Here is a 17,447-nt window from a genome sequence, read left to right as displayed (position 1 = left end):
GCAGGTAAAAATATTTTTACAGAATATCTTTTTCATAACAAACACCATGTTCGAACATAAGGATGCTCATAAGTGTATGTGGTACCAGAGCACCCTAGGCCAAAGGTCAATGATCGATTTTGTGCCACATGTTTTGGACACTCTGGTGAAGAGAGGGGCGGAGCTGTCAACTGATCACCATCTGGTGGTGAGTTGGATCAAGGGGTGGGGGAAGACTCTGGACAGACCTGGTAAGCCCAAACGGGTAGTGCGGGTGAACTGGGAACGTCTGGAGGAAGCCCCTGTCCTCTTCAACTCACACCTCTGGCGGAGCTTTTCAGACATCCCTGTGGAGGTTGGGGGCATTGAACCTGAGTGGGCGATGTTCAAAACCTCTATTGCTGAAGCTGCGGTGATAAGCTGTGGTCTCAAGGTCTTAGGTGCCTCAAGGGGCGGTAACCCTCGAACACCGTGGTGGACCCCGGTGGTCAGGGAAGCCGTTCGACTGAAGAAGTAGTCCTTCCGGGTTATATTATCCGGGAGGACTCTGGAAACAGTTGCAGGGTACCGACGGACTCGAAGGGCGGCAGCCTCTGACGTGGCACAGGCAAAGCAGCGGGTGTGGGAGAAGTTCGGGGAAGCTATGGAGAAGGACTTTCGGTCGGCACCAAGGTGCTTCTGGAAAACCGTCCGGAACCTCAGGAGGGGGAAGCGGGAAACCATCCAAGCTGTGTACAGCAAGGGTGGGACCCTGCTGACTTTGACTGAGAAGGTTATCGGCCGGTGGAAGGAGCACTTTGAGGAACTCCTGAATCCGACTAACATGGTAGAGGCAGAGCTGGAAGAAAGTCCAGAAATGCTGAAGGCTTTGGGTGTTGAGGGGCTGTCTTAGTTGACACGCCTCGTCAACATTGCGTGGAAGTCTGGGACAGTGCCTAGGGGTTGGCAGACCGGGGTGGTGGTTCCCCTATTCAAAAAGGGGGACCAGAGAGTGTGTGCCAACTACAGGGGTATCACACTTCTCAGCCTCCCCGGTAAAGTCTATTCTCCAAGGTACTGGAAAGGAGGGTTCGGCCGATAATCGAACCTCTGATTGAAGAGGAACAATGCGGATTCCGTCCTGGTCGTGGAACAACGGACCAACTCTTCACTCTCGCAAGGATCCTGGAGGGGGCCTGGGAGTACGCCCAACCGGTCTACATGTGTTTTGTGGATCTGGAGAAGGCGTATGACCGGGTCCCCCGGGTGATACTATGGGAGGTGCTGCGGGAGTATGGGGTGAGGGGGTCACTTCTGAGGGCCATCCAATCCCTGTACGCCCAAAGCGAGAGTTGTATCCGGATACTCGGCAGTAAGTCGGACTCGTTCCCAGTGAATGTTGGCCTCCACCAGGGCTGCGCTTTATCACCATTCCTGTTCGTGATTTTCATGGACAGGATATCGAGACGTAGTCGTGGAGGAGAGGGGTTGCAGTTTGGTGACCTGGGGATCTCATCGCTGCTCTTTGCAGATGATGTGGTCCTGATGGCATCATCGGTCTGTGACCTTCAGCAGTCACTGGTTCGGTTCGCAGCCGAGCGTGAAGCGGTTGGGATGAGGATCAGCACCTCTAAATCTGAGGCCATGGCTCTCAGCAGGAAACCGGTGGATTGCCTACTCCGGGTAGGGAATGAGCCTTTACCCCAAGTGAAGGAGTTTAAGTACCTCGAGGTCTTGTTCGCGAGTGAGGGCACGATGGAGCGAGAGATTGGCCGAAGAATCGGATCGGCGGGGGCGGTAATACATTCGCTTTACCGCACTGTTGTGACGAAAATCTTCCAGGCGATCTTCGTTCCTACCCTCACCTATGGTCATGAAGGCTGGGTCATGACCGAAAGAATGAGATCACGGGTACAAGCGGCCGAAATGGGTTTTCTCAGACGGGTGGCTGGCGTCTCCCTTAGAGATAGGGTGAGAAGCTCAGCCATCAGGAGAGACTCGGAGTAGAGCCGCTGCTCCTTTACGTTGAAAGGAGCCAGTTGAGGTGGTTCGGCATCTAGTAAGGATGCCACCTGGGCGCCTCCCTAGGGAGGTGTTCCAGCCACGTCCAGCTGGGAGGAGACCCCGGGGAAGACCCAGGACTCGGTGGAGAGATTATATCTCCTCACTGGCCTGGGAACGCCTCAGGATCCCCCAGTTGGAGCTGGCGGATGTGGCTCGGAGAAGAGAAGATTGGGTTCCTTACTGGAGCTGCTGTCCCCGCGACCTGACCCCGGATAAGCAGTAGACGATGGATGGATGGATGGAATATCTTTTTCATCGACATAGTTAGTCTTTGAGGATTCTTGAACATCTAAATATTTTGTTTATTTTTATATTGTTGTGTAGTTATCTTTCTGAGAAATGGAAAGTGACCTAACATGATTGAAGCTAACGCTAATGCTAATGCTAATTCATGAGGGGCGGTTCAACGTTAATGTTTCTTTTGTTAAGAGGTTGAAATCTACTTCTTGCAATCTTCTTCTACTAAAAATGTAATTTATTAAATAACCCGCACTACAACTAATAATTAACTGCGTTAAATATTGTTTTCCTCATTTAATATTCGTAGAAAATCAACTCTATTACCAGCTGAGCCGCACCTCACAGCCAGCAAGGGGACCGATGTTAAATCTCTTCAATCCGCTTTGGTTCATTTATTTATTCACACGCGTGCTCTCATCAGCATCTATTTGAGCTTTTCAGGAACATCGGAGAAATATTCAAATGAAAACTTGAATCCACTTCTGCATCACAACAACCAATGACTTCAATCAATAGACACGTTTATTACACACACACACACACACACACACCTTCACAGTAAACATACAGTAAGTGCTGATACAGTGGATGCTGTGGATGAAGTGCTTTGTTTTGGCATCAATAAACACAAGTAGCTTGTCTCCGTTATATTTTCGTGATTTATATAAAGTAGCTTATTTACATTTAGTGATATGTCTCTTAAGTTTATTCTGCAGTTAGCACCATGTGCTCTTCATGTCCTTGTACTTTTTACTTTTGTTGTACTTTTTTAAAATCAAAGTGTGGTGGTGCAGGTGGTTGATCTTGTGCTAGTTTACAGTTCCACTCCCTCTCACGTCTCCATCACAAGTGTCGGCCTGTAGTGCCATGTTTGGACTGGCAGTGCATCAGTTTGTTAGAAAAGACTTCATACTTGATCAATTTGGAGGTTTTGAGACTCATAAAACTCAAAGAAATTAAAATGCTTCAAGCACACAACGATGAGATTCAATCACATAACTGGCAGCTGGATGCTGTGCAAGGCGAAAGCAAACGAATATGTTTCCACACGAGACCTCTGACTCGCGTGAGGTCCGGGGGTCCGGGTGGCACACAGTCGGGTTTCTGTCGGAGTCATCAGACATCCAGAGCCTCTTTCTTTTCCCTCTGGGCGTTCCTGCGAATCTTCATCTCTGTCAGCTGGATGTAGCGGATGGCATTGGTGTCTGGAAACAAAGACAGGAAGAGGCTGATTTATTTCCTGCTCGGACAGGAAACGGTGCATCAATACGCTCATAAATCTCCCACAAAGTGAAACGGCTGCAGGAAATCATTGCTGGAAATGTTTTTTCAGGAACTACAAATAAACATGTTTCTGTTTCCAGATCAAACGTCTTTTTTAAATTCATCCTGTGTGGTTTGAAGCAGTGGTGGACGGAGATCTTTTACTTCATTAAAAGTACTAACACCAGGTAGAAATACAAGTAAAAGTCGTCATTATGCAGAACCATATATATTATATAATTAATGCATCATTGTGTTCATCACCTTGATGGTGCAGCTGGTAAATGTGGAGCTAATCTCAGTTTATTTATATATGTTTTATATATTACTTTACATCCTGCTGGTGACTCTCCCCCCTCATAAAGCTACATCATCATTTAGTTATTGATTATATTTTGTATTGTTGCATCTTAATCTGCAAACTAACTAAAGCTGTCAGACAAATGTAGAGGAGTAAAAGGTACAATACTGAAGTATAAAATACAAACACTCGAGTGACATCAGCATTATTATTATGAACTTATTACTTTATTTATCTTCACAGACTAATTAGTCTTTCGTTTACAACTTCACCAGGTCACGCTGTCATGGCTGCAGCTCTTAACATCTTCCATCACTGTTCCTGTAAGTACAGCTCGCTGTTCCTCACCTGTCCTGCGGTGATGTCATTACCTGACGTCCACACCGCCTGCTCAGCTGTTCCCCAGTCACAGGAGTTTTGTGTATTTGTGTTTGTATATTCTTGTAGTTTTTACGGATGTAAATCAGCATGTTACCATCTTGTATTTGTATACTGATGTTCATTAACCTGCTCTGTCCCTAAAGAGTCGTTGTTAAAGTCACACATGTGCATTCCCTCCTGAATGTCAGCTGTGAGAAGTGCTTACTAAGCATTCTGTGTTATTGTGATATATTATATCTGGATTATTATTGCTGATGCATACATTTGTAAGCAGCATGTTAATGTTGTTGCTAGGTGGAGCTAATGCTAACTGCTTTATATGCTGTTGTGCAGTTTAATCTAAAGCAATGCATAGTTATTATTATATAAAGTGACCAGTAATGACAGCGAACCACATGACATGAGGTGTAATCACCGGATGGCTCCTGTTTGTGGGACTCCTTCAGGTAGTACAGGGCCTTCTGGAAGTCTCCCAGGTGGTAATAGGCCACACCAGATCGGTACAGAGCTTTGAAGTTCTTGCCTTCCTTGTAAAGCACCTTCAAACAGTATTCCTTCACCCGCTCATAGTTCACCAGCTCCATCTGCAGCAGGCAGGCTGCAGGGGAACAGGGAAAGATGGAGGAAAGTAGGGTGCATGTCAATACACTTGTGTTGATTTTAAATGAGTTCTGTCAGACAGTGGGTCAGATGCACACAAAGTGACTGTGATGAATGCACGTCGCCTTGCTAACAGTATCGCATATTTATTGTGATATATCAGGGCTTTAATGATTCAACAGGAAATCAATGTACAAATGTCTTTAAATGCAGCTTCAGCCTCAAACATGGAGGTTTCCTGCTTTTCTCTGTTTTATATCAGATTCAAAGACATCAGGAGAAACTGGGATGAGCATGTTTCACTATTTTCTGACATTTCATAGAACAAACGATTAATCACTTCATGGAGAAATGAAGATGAATCGATAATGAAAAGAATCGTTAGTTGCAGATTTACGATGTATTGAACCTGTTTCATATCCCAGATTCATATGCAGCCATATTAAGAAAGTTACTGATCACACTGCATGAGCCGATGTTTAATCTCATTATACAGCAGAAATAAAGATGCGATGGATTCTATGGTCAATGATTTAATATATTACAAATACACTGAGTGAACCAGCCGGGGGGAGAACACACATCATCAGTGGATAAAGACCAGAGAGAAACATAATGTGGTGAGAATCAGAATGACTCATACTCTTTCTGAATCATTCATGAGCTCAGGAGTATTCCCAGGATCTGTCCAAAGACAGCAGATAGTGTGCGGAGTGTGTGCGGAGTGTGTGAGAGAAGCGTCTCTTACCCGCCAAGCTGTTGTAACACTCCAGCTCTGCGTTCTCCATGGCCCCCTTCTGCTCATCTGTCAGCGTGCTGGACTTGCTGATGGTCGGCAGGAGGGGGGACGGGGGCTTGGAGCCGGTGTCCGGATCCCCCAGCACCCTGCACAGCCCCTTAATCTCCAGCAGAGCGCGGTGATACTTGCCGATCGCCTCTCGGTACTTCTTATCCTTGTAGCACTGCGTGCCTTGGCACTTGAAGTCCAGCGCGCGCCTCACGACGTCGCCCGGCTCGTTGAGTGATGGCTGTTTCAGCATCGACCCTCCATGATGCCTCTGCTGGAGCTGCTGCTGGTATCTGGCATCTTTGGTCCGGCTGCTGCTGCTGTTGGGAGGCTGAGCGCACTGCTGGAGCCTCGGGGAGCCGCCGCCGTTGTCGGTGTGGCCACCTCTGCTGCCGTCGTGCCCGGCCTTGATCGCGCTCATTTCGTCGATATGTTTGTTTTTATAGCTAATCTGGTGCCCGGCTGTAAATTAGCTGGGATTTTGAGGCTCCCAATTCACTGCATCCTCTCGGCTGTAGACGCGTCTTCGCCTCGCCAGTGTCGCAGCTACGTCTTCTCTGTGCGCAACCCTGCGCGATGCGCGCTGCTCCGATGTAGCGTGTTGTCCTATCTTCCTCTCCCACGAGCCGATTGGTCAATAAATACGAGGCCAGTTGTCCCACGGGGGTCCTCCAGCAGGAAGAGGAGAGGGTTTGATTTCATTATCAGTTTATTTTGAGATAATTTAATCATCTGTTTGTTTGCAGACTGGACGCACTGTTTCATTTCTAAGCAGAACACAGTGCCTTTGTTTTAACTGGTGTGATTCACAAAGGGACTTGTACATTTATTTTGTATGTATTGCCAATGTGTCTGACGATCCTTATGTTCTGAATTGACACACATGATTTATATAAAAACAAAATTAATCATAAATATTTTCAGTGAAATATGATTTAATAGACCTTAATATATGTTGTCTTCATTAACTTGTTTTATTATGTGGTAATTATAGCTCAATAAAAGCCTTTCTGAGTTGGAGAATGTAATTATGAATAATGCCTCATTTTTATCAGATTTCTCTGAATCCATTCTGGTTCATACGGAAATTACAACAGGCAATGTCAGCCTCCTTAAACAGCCTCCTCACAGTGAACATCCACCCCCTCCTTCCACTTAAACATCCCTCAGTCTCTCGCTATTATCGCACATTGGAGGAATGCAGTCATCTCTACTCAGATGAATCAGATAAAGATCATCCAGCCTGTTGTCTCTCGCCCGAGCAGCCTGCCTCCCCCAGACTGCTCGCGTTCTGCGCAGCCACTTTGGACACATGACAGACTCCAGTCCCTATTGACAGGGTATGATGTCATTCAAACCGGGGTTTAAACCGGGTAATAGTGTTATGAAGACGGGAGCAGACAGCTGAATGCGGTCGTCTCTTTTGCCCTGACGAAGACAGCTTCTCATTTTTTAATCAACAACATTGAGTGTGCGTAAAAGCTTCCATGCTAACATCCATATGTCCTGTCACACTCACAGGGGAGGGAACTCTCAGCTGTCTGGGTGTGTCTCTGGAATTTCAACTCTCTGAAGCAAATGCTGCTGATCAGAAATAAAGAACATGAAGCATGAAAGCTGTTACATTGGACTGCTTAATGCTCAACCCGATGCTTGCAGTCGCCTTTAGATACACAGTTTTTGTTAAGAAAGATGCACATGCACAAACATCTCTGTATTACAATTCAATGTGAGGGTTCGTATGCAATGACAATCCTAGAAATGGTCTTTAGTTATGGTTTAGTCTCAGTTCTTTTCTCAGAGTTATTGTGTTTATCCTATTATGACTACTTTTATAATTTGTATGATATTTTTGTTAAAGGATAATGAATTCATCTTTTGAAACTAAAAGTAAATACTAAGTATTTTTTCTTTTAATGACTTTTTGGCTCACTTGCATATTCTATTAATTCTTATTTATACTGTTATTATTTATATTGTATTATAAAAAAAAAATGCGGATACAATATTTCCAAATTAGGAAAAACATTCTAAATATAATTTAGATGAATCATGCCATTTTAAATGACTCTTGGATGTTTGCATGTGGAGCCTGTGTTGTGTATAAATATAATATATATAATATATATAATAATAAAACAATAAGGTAAAAATAACAACAGCAGTTTCTCATTTTGAAAACATTTACCTATTTTATTAAAATGCCTTTCCAACGCTTAATTTGTGCATTTTATTCCAATTTAACTAATTATTAAAACGATAAGAACGAGGTCATCAAACTGCGACCGGATGCATACAAATGACGTCATCTCTGTGAGACTTGTTTACATCCATCATGGCGGCGGTGGATTTCAGAGGTAGCTATAATGCCGGTTTATTATTTGTTTCTAAAGTTATTTCGATGTTTTTATTTTTCTCTGTTGTGATATTTAATAAATAAACAATGTACGTGTTTTATGCGGACACTTGAGACAAAGCTACTGCGTTTATTTGCTGCTGTTCTACATATAATTGTTAGTGCTAGAAGCTAATGTTAGCAACGGTTAGCATCTCCTCCGCTTTTAGTAGCATGTCGGCTAATTTAGCTAATGATGGTCGGGTACCAACACGGTCAATAACGCAACGAATTATAGGTCACATATAAATTCCAGCAATGTTTTTGGTGGAGTAAGTCTTGAATAACGTTGTTAAAACATCTAATTCAGTTGAAATGGCAGAAATGATACTCAAGGGTTCAGATGTTCAGAGATGTAGGATGATATACTGAAATCACTTCTTATATGTACATGTTATATATTATAATATATGTTATTTTATTTATTTTGAACTTAATACTGGTATGCAACTGAAATATTTTTAACCAACAACACATGTAAGAAATTAGATAACATAAAAGCAAAGCAAAATATTTTGTATTTTCATAACAACATGCACATAACACAACATTTTCACAAAACAATAAAAGTTTTAAAATTAGAGCTGAAGCGGTTAGTTGAGTTTCATTGACAGAAAATGAATAGGCATCTATTTTAATCTATTAATTATTAAAACGGAGGTTATAACCTGAGGCTGTGATGGTAATGATGTTTATTATAAGCACCTGCTCCATCCATGCCACAAAAGTGTTCAGAAAAACAACTTTACAAACCTCAGAGGTAACCAATGTGCTAAACTGACCAGCCCTCAGCTTAGAACATTATTTACATATTCTGTTAAATTTGCAGACAACCTTCTTGGGATCTCCTGGGTGGACAGCGGCTGGGTTCCAATTCTTAACCCTGGAAATGTACTGGACTACTTCTCCGAGAGAAGTAACCCCTTCTACGACCGGACCTGTAATAATGAGGTAGTGAAGATGCAGCGGCTCACTCTGGAACATCTCAAGTAAGTTTATCTTACACAAATAAAAACTGAGAGTTTCAGTTCAAATAACAAATAACACATTCAAATGAATTAACATGTGGAACCCTAACCCAATAAAACACACACACACACACACACACACACACACACACACACACACACACACACACAGTTGTTCTGTTTTAAAGGTCAGAAATATAATCAGTGCAGAGCTGCACGTTGTAGTACTGAGGGACAAAACTAAAAGCAAACTTTTGTTTCTGTCTCCTCTTCAGTCAGATGGTGGGAGTGGAGTACATTCTTCTTCATGCTCAGGAGCCAATTCTCTATATCATCCGGAAACAACAGAGGCAGTCACCAACACAAGGTGAGCAGTGAAGCAGCTGACTGCTGCGCAATGATGCCGGCCAAAGTGTATATGTATGTATGTATATATATATATATATATATATACTATACATACTATACATACATACATACATACATACATACATACACAGGATGTGTATATATACACAAGGAATTTGTTTGGTGAATTGATGCATAACATAGAAAGATAAATTAAAAATAAAAGCAAGTATCTCAAAAATCAAGAAATATAAATATTTAATAGGAAAGAAATACAACAAGAATATGAAAACGTACGATAAAAAATATGTAGAAGAAACATAATACAGATCTGTACATTATATCATTCATTAAAATGAATGTTGTTAATGTTTAATAAAGATGAAATTGCCTGATGAATTAGTGTTCTCCTTATCATTACACAGTACATTTATTTAAATTTAAATTAGATTTGTAATTATTGAACCTCAAACTTATTGTCTTTACAAAACACGTTAAACACAATGTAGCGCTTGAGCCTCTCTGACGATGTAACTGCCTCTTCACTGTGTTCGTCCTCCAGAGATTCCCTTGGCTGACTACTACATCATAGCAGGAGTTGTGTATCAGGCCCCTGACCTGGGAACAGTTATCAGCTCCAGAGCGGTGAGAAGTTATACGATACGCTTGAAGTGTTCTAAAGGCTGTTGATGGTGTATTCTGAGATAAATCATGGAACGTGGCTCCCGTCTGTTTCTAGCTCTCTGCTGTCCACGGAATCCAGTCTGCTTTCGACGAGGCCGTGTCGTACTGCCGCTATCACCCATCCAAAGGGTACTGGTGGCACTTCAAGGACCAGGAGGAGAGAGGTCAGGTCTTGGTCTTTTAACTTACAGTTTAGACAAGCAGGTGTTTTTATTAGCGCTGGAATAGTTCCTGTAATGAGGTCACGTCCTGCAACCCAAGAATGTTTATGGTAGTTAAATTTAATACGTTGACTTTTAACAAAACTCTTTTTACAGAAAAAAACAAACCCAAGTCCAAGAAGAAGGAAGAAGCGAGTTCTCTGTTCCAGAGGCATCGAGTCGACACGCTGCTTCTGGACCTCCGGTCAAAGTTTCCACCAACATTCTACCAGGTACATGTGACGCTGCTTTATTTCTCAAAGTTAATATTCTCAGTCATGTGAAATGTCCTGTAACACACGTTACTCCATGTTATGTGCTTCTGAGTAATGCTGCTGTTTTTCTTTCTGCATTTTCAGCCTAAACCCGGCGAGAAGCCGATTCCAGGTATGAACCTTAATGTCGTCGCCTTGTCTTCAGATATTCAGACAATGAAGAGTCAGTCTGTGCACATCTGCCTGTCTGCTCTGTTATTAGTGGTGACCAAGTAGTTAGAAGCTTCAGTCATAGCGTTGACATTTGAATTCAAAATCATCATTCAAGCGCTGCAAAGCTTTTAATGTTTTTGCACGTCTATTGATTGTGTTAAAAGCTGTTTGAGCACAGCTGCAGAGAAAGATGAGCATTTATATTATTAGTAGAGTGAGACTCACAAACATTTCCTACAACTTCAGAGCGTTTAAAGACCAAAAGTCAACATTTAGTGACAAAAGAAAGATTTTAATCCATATTTGTTGTTTAGAGATTCAAAAGCAATGTTCACACTGCGGTCCAAACACTGTTAACACTCCTGCTGTTCGCACTGACCAGAGAGAGAGAGAGAGAGAGAGAGAGAGAGAGAGAGAGAGAGAGAGAGAGAGAGAGAGAGAGAGAGACAGAGAGAGACAGAGAGAGACAGAGAGAGAGAGAGAGAGAGAGAGAGAGAGAGAGAGAGAGAGAGAGACACAGAGACAGACAGACAGACACAGAGACAGACAGACAGACAGACACTTGTTAAATAAAGTTGATTTAATTCAAAAAGATTTTCTCATTTAAACCGATGAGTCACTTTATTGAAATTAAGAACTTTGTTCGAGGATTTCAAAATATATTTTAGGGTGTCATTAAATATGACGACAGACATCTGAAGCTTCATTCACAAACCTTTTAACAGAAGAATAAATCAGATAAAGACATTTGACTCGTGTTGTGACCCTTGACCTCGGCTCTCTGCGTCACTGGCTGTGAAACATTGTCTTCACATTGAGACGCTTTCCATTCTTCTTCTCAATGAAAGTTTACTTTGATGTGAAGTTCGTGGCTGAACGTCCACAAAGTCCTTGAGTTTCCTCTCATGCTCTTGTTTTGTAGTTGAGGTGAAGAAGGAGCCTGAACCCCCCACAGAGGCTGTTAAACAGGAGGAAAGGGAACCGGCCACAAAGTCCTCGGCCCCAGCGCCGCCCAGCAAACCGCCGCCAGAGAAGAGAGCAAGGCTCCAGTGAGAAGTGTTCGTCTCACACGCTGAACACGCAGCACAGACACGTACAGACGTCCGTCAGCACCAACACAAGGAACAGCGTGGGAGTCTTTTGTTCCCTCTACACATTTGCAAGATGTTCTGCTCAGCCGATCCGTTTACAGGAGGTTAAGATGAACTGGAAGAACAAGTCGCTCCTCTCGCTGTAACCTGAGGCGTGTGCACGTGATGAGTTTGACATCGTGGACGTTTCATGCAGCGGTATTTGTCAGCAGACATTTATCAGTTTTCACTAAGGAGGAGGTTTTTTTGCTGATGTCAGCGTCGGTTTACAGCTGACGTCAGCGTCATATTTGTGTTGTGACTTCAGAGGACAGTTTGATTCCTTGTCTGCGTTACAGGCTGATGTGTCATCATGCAGCATCTCATCTGACTCTTTGATTACACACATTCATCTGTTTTTTGTATTTCTGTATTAAAATGTATCCCCTGCTGTATCCTGCTGTGTCTCATTGTTCACACGTACACTAGTCTTGAGTCTTGCTTAAAGGATTCCTATGAAGGCTGAGGTTTATTTACTGCGGCGCTGCTCGCGTGTTGATTTGCTGTGAGGCGCCTGTAGTGGCCGACTACACGACTCAAACACGACGGTCTTCAGTGAGAGCGACACATTTACTCAAGTACTGGATTTAAACACAAGCTAATGTGCTTCACTCACTAATTCTGCATTTCAGAGGACAATATTGTACTTCTACTCCACTGTGTGTACCTGACAGCTGGTGACTGTACAGCATAAAGTACATGATAAGCCGTAACACAATACTTGTTGGGGTTCCTTGTCAAGGTTTCAGGTGTCAGAGCTTTTAGTTTCATTTAAATAACAGTTCAAAGTCCAAAGAGATGAAAAACAAACAAAAGCAAAGTTAATCCAAAGGTACAAACTAATTAAAACGTGTGCGGCAGAATTTTCTTTCTTTCATTCTCCTGTATCATCTCACGACCCCCCAGATTTATCTTGTGACCCTTGGGAAGGGGCCGCCCCTTAGGTTGGGAACCACTGGATTAAACTACTAAACCGGATTATAAAAAGTAGTTTAACCTCAACCTACAGATACAACAGTGAAATGCTGCGTACACATTTATATGTTGTAATATATTGTATGTACGATATGAATCAGTCTCAGGATATTAACGTTAGCATTTTATTACAGGACTTGTACTTTGTTGTTTGACACTCTTGCTTTTGAATCATATTACTTACACTACTGATGGTTTTGTCTTTTATAAAGCTTAAAAGGGTATATTGTATATATGAGAGAGTACTTTCACTTTTTATACAGCACTTGTAATGAAGTACTTTTTATATTGCTGTATTGTGTGTGCCCCCACCACTGATGGGGTCGGCTTCTTGTTTAAGATTACAAAATGTACTTTTACTTTTTATACTTCTGTGCTTTTACTGAAGTTTCTGAGTGCAGCACTTTAACTTGTAATGGAGTGTTTTTACATTGGTGTATTGGTGATGTTCTCATCTTAAATGAATCACAAGAGTTTGTAAATGGGTCAGTATAACCACAAGGTGTCACCATTTGTTCATATTTGATCCCACATCCTAATTGTGTAAATTCTACATTTTATTTCATGATTTATTTCATGTGTCTGGCGTCACAGTCATGTTCAGGTCAAACATGTATTATCACTCAGAACACATGAAGAATGACAGGAGAGCAGTAAAACACAGAGCAGTGTGATGTGATCTGTACACCAGGAGCTGCTTCTACCGCGTGCGGATGCCACGAAGAAGAAGTTTCTCGCAGGGCGTGGTGGGATAGGAGTCTGCTCGGTGGAGGACTGAGAACAGTGCCCCAGCTGGCAGGCAGCAGAGAAGATGGCTGCAGAGGGGATTCTCAGGCCACGGTCTGCAAACACAGCTCCGTGTGTCATGTCCACCGACGACTAGCCGGCGGGTCAGTCGGTTGTTTGTTTGTCGGTACCGCTCGGGTTCGTCGGAGGCGGATAAAGCCAACATGGGGTCGCAGACTCTCCAGATCCTGAGGCAGGGGGTCTGGGCTTCAGTCACAGGCGGATGGTACTACGACCCCGATCAAAACACATTCGTCAACGCGTTACATCTGTACATCTGGCTGTTCCTGCTGTGTTTCCCCTTCACCCTGTACATGGTGAGCCGCTTTAACCCCTTTTATTCACCTTTTTGTCTCGACTGTTGACACCGTCAGTTACCGAACCAGGGTCCGTTAGGTTAGCTGCCACAGGGTACTAACGGTCGGACCCTGGCTATCATCTGGAGCGGAGACAATGTAACGTCTCATTACACTACCGAAACGTCACGGGATATTTCCACTACTCTCAACATATTGTATAAAACCAAGAGGCTGTCGGATTTAAAGGCATAGAAAGCTTATTTAGCTGATGAAGATGATCTTTAAATGTAAATGGCTGCCCATTAAGTGTACCATCCACCACATAGATTGGACCAGAATGCTCTTTTGTTTAGATTCTGTGTTTTTATCACAGCGATCCGTTAGGCTATTAACAGCCGGTTAGTGTGTGTGCCAGGCTGTAATCAGTGCATTTAATTCCCCCACCCCCCTTCATCTAGTTGTTTTCCTCCTGTCGGTAGTGATTTGTGGTATCACCAGTTTTCAGAAGCTACCAGCTGTGACTGCAAGAGCCCAGCTGACGAGGATGTAACAGTAATCAAGTTTAATGTCCAAGAAGCAGACTGAACACAGGCTGTGTGCTCTGCATCTGTCACTAGGAGTCTCTGTTTTGTTTTAGAGACGGCTGTGGCTTTCCTTTGGCACAGTGCAGGACCTCACACCTATTTCTAAGTTATATTAGTCCACTTGTGCATGTTATTTATGGGTCAAATCATTCAGAATCCAGACTAAGTTGACATCTTTTGAAGACTTCTATGTAAATGTGATAACCCAGGTCAGGAAGTGGCTGTTTGCTTTATGCACACCAACTTCTATATTGAGAAACTGATGTTTCAAATCGGGTTTGTGGTTTCCGTTCTATTCCTGGAGTGGAAACACGCTGGTCAGCGCTGTGGTTTATATTGAGCCACAGGTTTGAGTGCTGCTGCTGTTTGTAATAACTGCAACACAGATGCAGCAGCGGGACGTCTCAAGGACAGCAGAGACGCCGGAGATGGAGCTCGCACACCTCGGGGTGAACATACAGGTGTCTGGTAGCAGCTTCACTATTGAATGCAGCAGTTTTTAAAACGCTGCAAGTGTGCTTCATAAATCATTGGCACAATAATAATGCATGGAATGTTTCTTTCAGCTGTGCACAGGAGCTAACACTGTTGCTGCTCACAAACAAATGTCCTTCAGCAGGCATTAAACTGTCCACCTGCTGTCTCCTGGTTGTTCTGGGAAAAACTGAGAGCTTTTAAACATCTTCTTTTTCAAGAGGAACAAAATAACCTTGGACAATAATAATAATAATAATAATAATAATAATAATAATAATAATAATAATAATAAGTAATTAAGTAAGCCCTTGAATCAGAATCTGGTGAACAGGAGCAAAATGGACCTCCGGACAGCAGCTGCAGCATCCAGTGAGGATCGACATCATTTTTAACAAAGAAACAAGATTTCTTTTTAGAATAAATGACAAATATTATATTATAAAAGAATACTATAACACTATGTACACGAAACATTTATGTAGAATATAAATACAATAACAAATATGTTCAATGTATCTGAATTAAAAGTGGGAGTTTTGTGCAATATGTGTTCAAGGTAAATAAATGATTCATCGTGTTGCCTGAACAATGTCAGATACCCTAAGTATACCCCTCAGATACCCTAAGTATACCCCTCAGATACCCTAAGTATACCCCTCAGATACCCTAAGTATACCCCTCAGATACCCTAAGCTCCCCTAAGTATACCCCTCAGATACCCTAAGTATACCCCTCAGATACCCTAAGCTACCCTAACTATACCCCTCAGATACCCTAAGCTACCCTATGTATACCCCTCAGATACCCTAAGTATACCCCTCAGATACCCTAAGTATACCCCTCAGATACCCTAAGTATACCCTAACTATACCCCTCAGATACCCTAACTATACCCCTCAGATACCCTAAGCTACCCTATGTATACCCCTCAGATACCCTAAGTATACCCCTCAGATACCCTAAGTATACCCCTCAGATACCCTAAGTATACCCCTCAGCTACCCTAACTATACCCCTAAGCTACCCTAAGCTACCCTAAGTATACCCCTCAGCTATCCTAAGTATACCCCTCAGCTATCCTAAGTATACCCCTCAGCTATCCTAAGTATACCCCTCAGATACCCTAAGCTACCCTAACTATACCCCTCAGATACCCTAAGCTACCCTATGTATACCCCTCAGATACCCTAAGTATACCCCTCAGATACCCCTCAGCTACCCTAAGTATACCCCTCAGCTATCCTATGTATACCCCTCAGATACCCTAAGCTACCCTAAGTATACCCCTCAGATACCCTAAGTTAACTTCTGCTTCTTCTTCTCATCCCAGGCCCTGCAGCCAACCATGGTGATAGTGGGAATCTACTGTGGTGTTATTGCTGCCATGTTCCTGCTGCTGAAGACGGTGAATTTCCGCCTCCACCATGCCCTGGATGAGGGGGAGGTGGTGGAGCACCAGGCCAAGGAGAGTCAGGGCAGCAGAGGGGGCACTGAGGGGGCTAACGATGGGGGAGTCACCCGTCGGGAGGACAGCAATGGCCCGGGGTGAGTTGACGTCTTACTCAACCCAATGCTGGATGTGATATGTGGAGATGTAGGACACAGAAGCTCCAGGGGTGTGACTCAGATGATGAGTATTGTGTATTCGCTAGAAGACGTCACACTTCCTGATCAATGATGGGGGGAAGTCACATGGAGCGTGGTGGAGGAGTCATTGAAAGGTGAAACAATCGGGGGTTGTCTATCAGAGGTCTGGTCCCCAGGTGGTGAGAATCAATATATCTCTTCAAAGGCTTCCAGATAAAGCAAATGGAGCCGACCTGTAGGGCTGAACCACCCTGCGAAATACATAGAAAATTATGCTCTATGGTTTCTGCTAACAGGTGTGTTGTGACAGGTGTGTTGTGACAGGTGTGTTGTGACAGGTGTGTTGTGACAGGTGTGTTGTGACAGGTGTGTTGTTACAGGTGTGGTGTTACAGGTGTGGTGTTACAGGTGTGGTGTTACAGGTGTGGTGTTACAGGTGTGTTGTTACAGGTGTGTTGTTACAGGTGTGTTGTGACAGGTGTGTTGTGACAGGTGTGTTGTTACAGGTGTGGTGTTACAGGTGTGTTGTTACAGCTGTGTTGTTACAGGTGTGTTGTTACAGGTGTGGTGTTACAGGTGTGGTGTTACAGGTGTGTTGTTACAGGTGTGGTGTTGCAGGTGTGTTGTTACAGCTGTGTTGTGACAGGTGTGTTGTGACAGGTGTGTTGTTACAGGTGTGGTGTTACAGGTGTGTTGTTACAGGTGTGTTGTTACAGGTGTGTTGTTACAGGTGTGGTGTTGCAGGTGTGTTGTTACAGGTGTGGTGTTACAGGTGTGTTGTTACAGGTGTGTTGTTACAGGTGTGGTGTTGCAGGTGTGTTGTTACAGGTGTGTTGTTACAGGTGTGTTGTTACAGGTGTGGTGTTACAGGTGTGGTGTTACAGGTGTGGTGTAACAGCTGTGGTGTTACAGCTGTGGTGTTACAGTTGTGTTTTAACAATGCATCACAAGGTTATTGCTTGACACTGAGTCAGTTCAGCAGACTTAAAGGG

At 43.4% G+C, this 17,447-nt stretch overlaps 3 protein-coding genes across 3 annotated transcripts in view; 2 read left to right on the top strand and 1 right to left on the bottom strand.

Moving 5' to 3' along the window:
* Positions 1-2,766: 2,766 nt before the first annotated feature.
* ttc9 (tetratricopeptide repeat domain 9) lies at positions 2,767-6,212 on the bottom strand. The gene is made up of 3 exons (XM_029459957.1): positions 5,556-6,212; positions 4,623-4,805; positions 2,767-3,467 (listed from the first exon to the last, which is right to left on the bottom strand). The coding sequence occupies exons 1-3, from the start codon at positions 6,013-6,015 to the stop codon at positions 3,379-3,381; spliced, it is 732 nt and encodes a 243-aa protein (XP_029315817.1). The 5' UTR covers positions 6,016-6,212; the 3' UTR covers positions 2,767-3,378.
* A 1,675-nt stretch (positions 6,213-7,887) lies between these two features.
* On the top strand, positions 7,888-12,143 carry med6 (mediator complex subunit 6). Its single transcript, XM_029460149.1, has 8 exons — positions 7,888-7,951; positions 8,819-8,978; positions 9,233-9,324; positions 9,868-9,950; positions 10,045-10,153; positions 10,307-10,422; positions 10,549-10,576; positions 11,540-12,143. Exons 1-8 carry the CDS (start codon positions 7,930-7,932, stop codon positions 11,668-11,670), a joined length of 741 nt encoding a protein of 246 aa, XP_029316009.1. The 5' UTR covers positions 7,888-7,929; the 3' UTR covers positions 11,671-12,143.
* Positions 12,144-13,636: 1,493 nt separating this feature from the next.
* The window catches only part of pcnx1 (pecanex 1), a 41,053-nt gene continuing 37,242 nt past the window's right edge, over positions 13,637-17,447 (top strand). Inside the window, exons 1-2 of the mRNA XM_029460150.1 lie at positions 13,637-13,825; positions 16,199-16,413. Of these exons, the coding sequence (XP_029316010.1) occupies positions 13,673-13,825; positions 16,199-16,413 (368 nt within the window). The 5' untranslated portion in view covers positions 13,637-13,672. The remainder of the gene's footprint in view (positions 13,826-16,198; positions 16,414-17,447) is intronic.

This window comes from Cottoperca gobio, chromosome 22, assembly GCF_900634415.1.
Source record: "Cottoperca gobio chromosome 22, fCotGob3.1, whole genome shotgun sequence".
Lineage (NCBI taxonomy): Eukaryota > Metazoa > Chordata > Actinopteri > Perciformes > Bovichtidae > Cottoperca > Cottoperca gobio.
The sequence above is the reverse complement of the archived record's forward strand: the minus strand, read 5'-3'. Positions and strand labels throughout refer to the sequence as shown.

Bases quoted from the DNA above. Each gene is read 5' to 3' on its own strand.
- med6 (XM_029460149.1), top strand. From the start codon at position 7,930: ATGGCGGCGGTGGATTTCAGAG. The intron at 9,951-10,044 runs GTGAGAAGTTAT...GTCTGTTTCTAG, and splicing joins CAGTTATCAGCTCCAGAGCG to CTCTCTGCTGTCCACGGAAT. The intron at 10,154-10,306 runs GTCAGGTCTTGG...CTCTTTTTACAG, and splicing joins CAAGGACCAGGAGGAGAGAG to AAAAAAACAAACCCAAGTCC.
- ttc9 (XM_029459957.1), bottom strand. From the start codon at position 6,015: ATGAGCGCGATCAAGGCCGGGCACGACGGCAGCAGAGGTGGCCACACC. The intron at 4,806-5,555 runs GTAAGAGACGCT...GTTCCCCTGCAG, and splicing joins GTGTTACAACAGCTTGGCGG to CCTGCCTGCTGCAGATGGAG. The intron at 3,468-4,622 runs GTGATTACACCT...CTTTGTTTCCAG, and splicing joins CCACAAACAGGAGCCATCCG to ACACCAATGCCATCCGCTAC.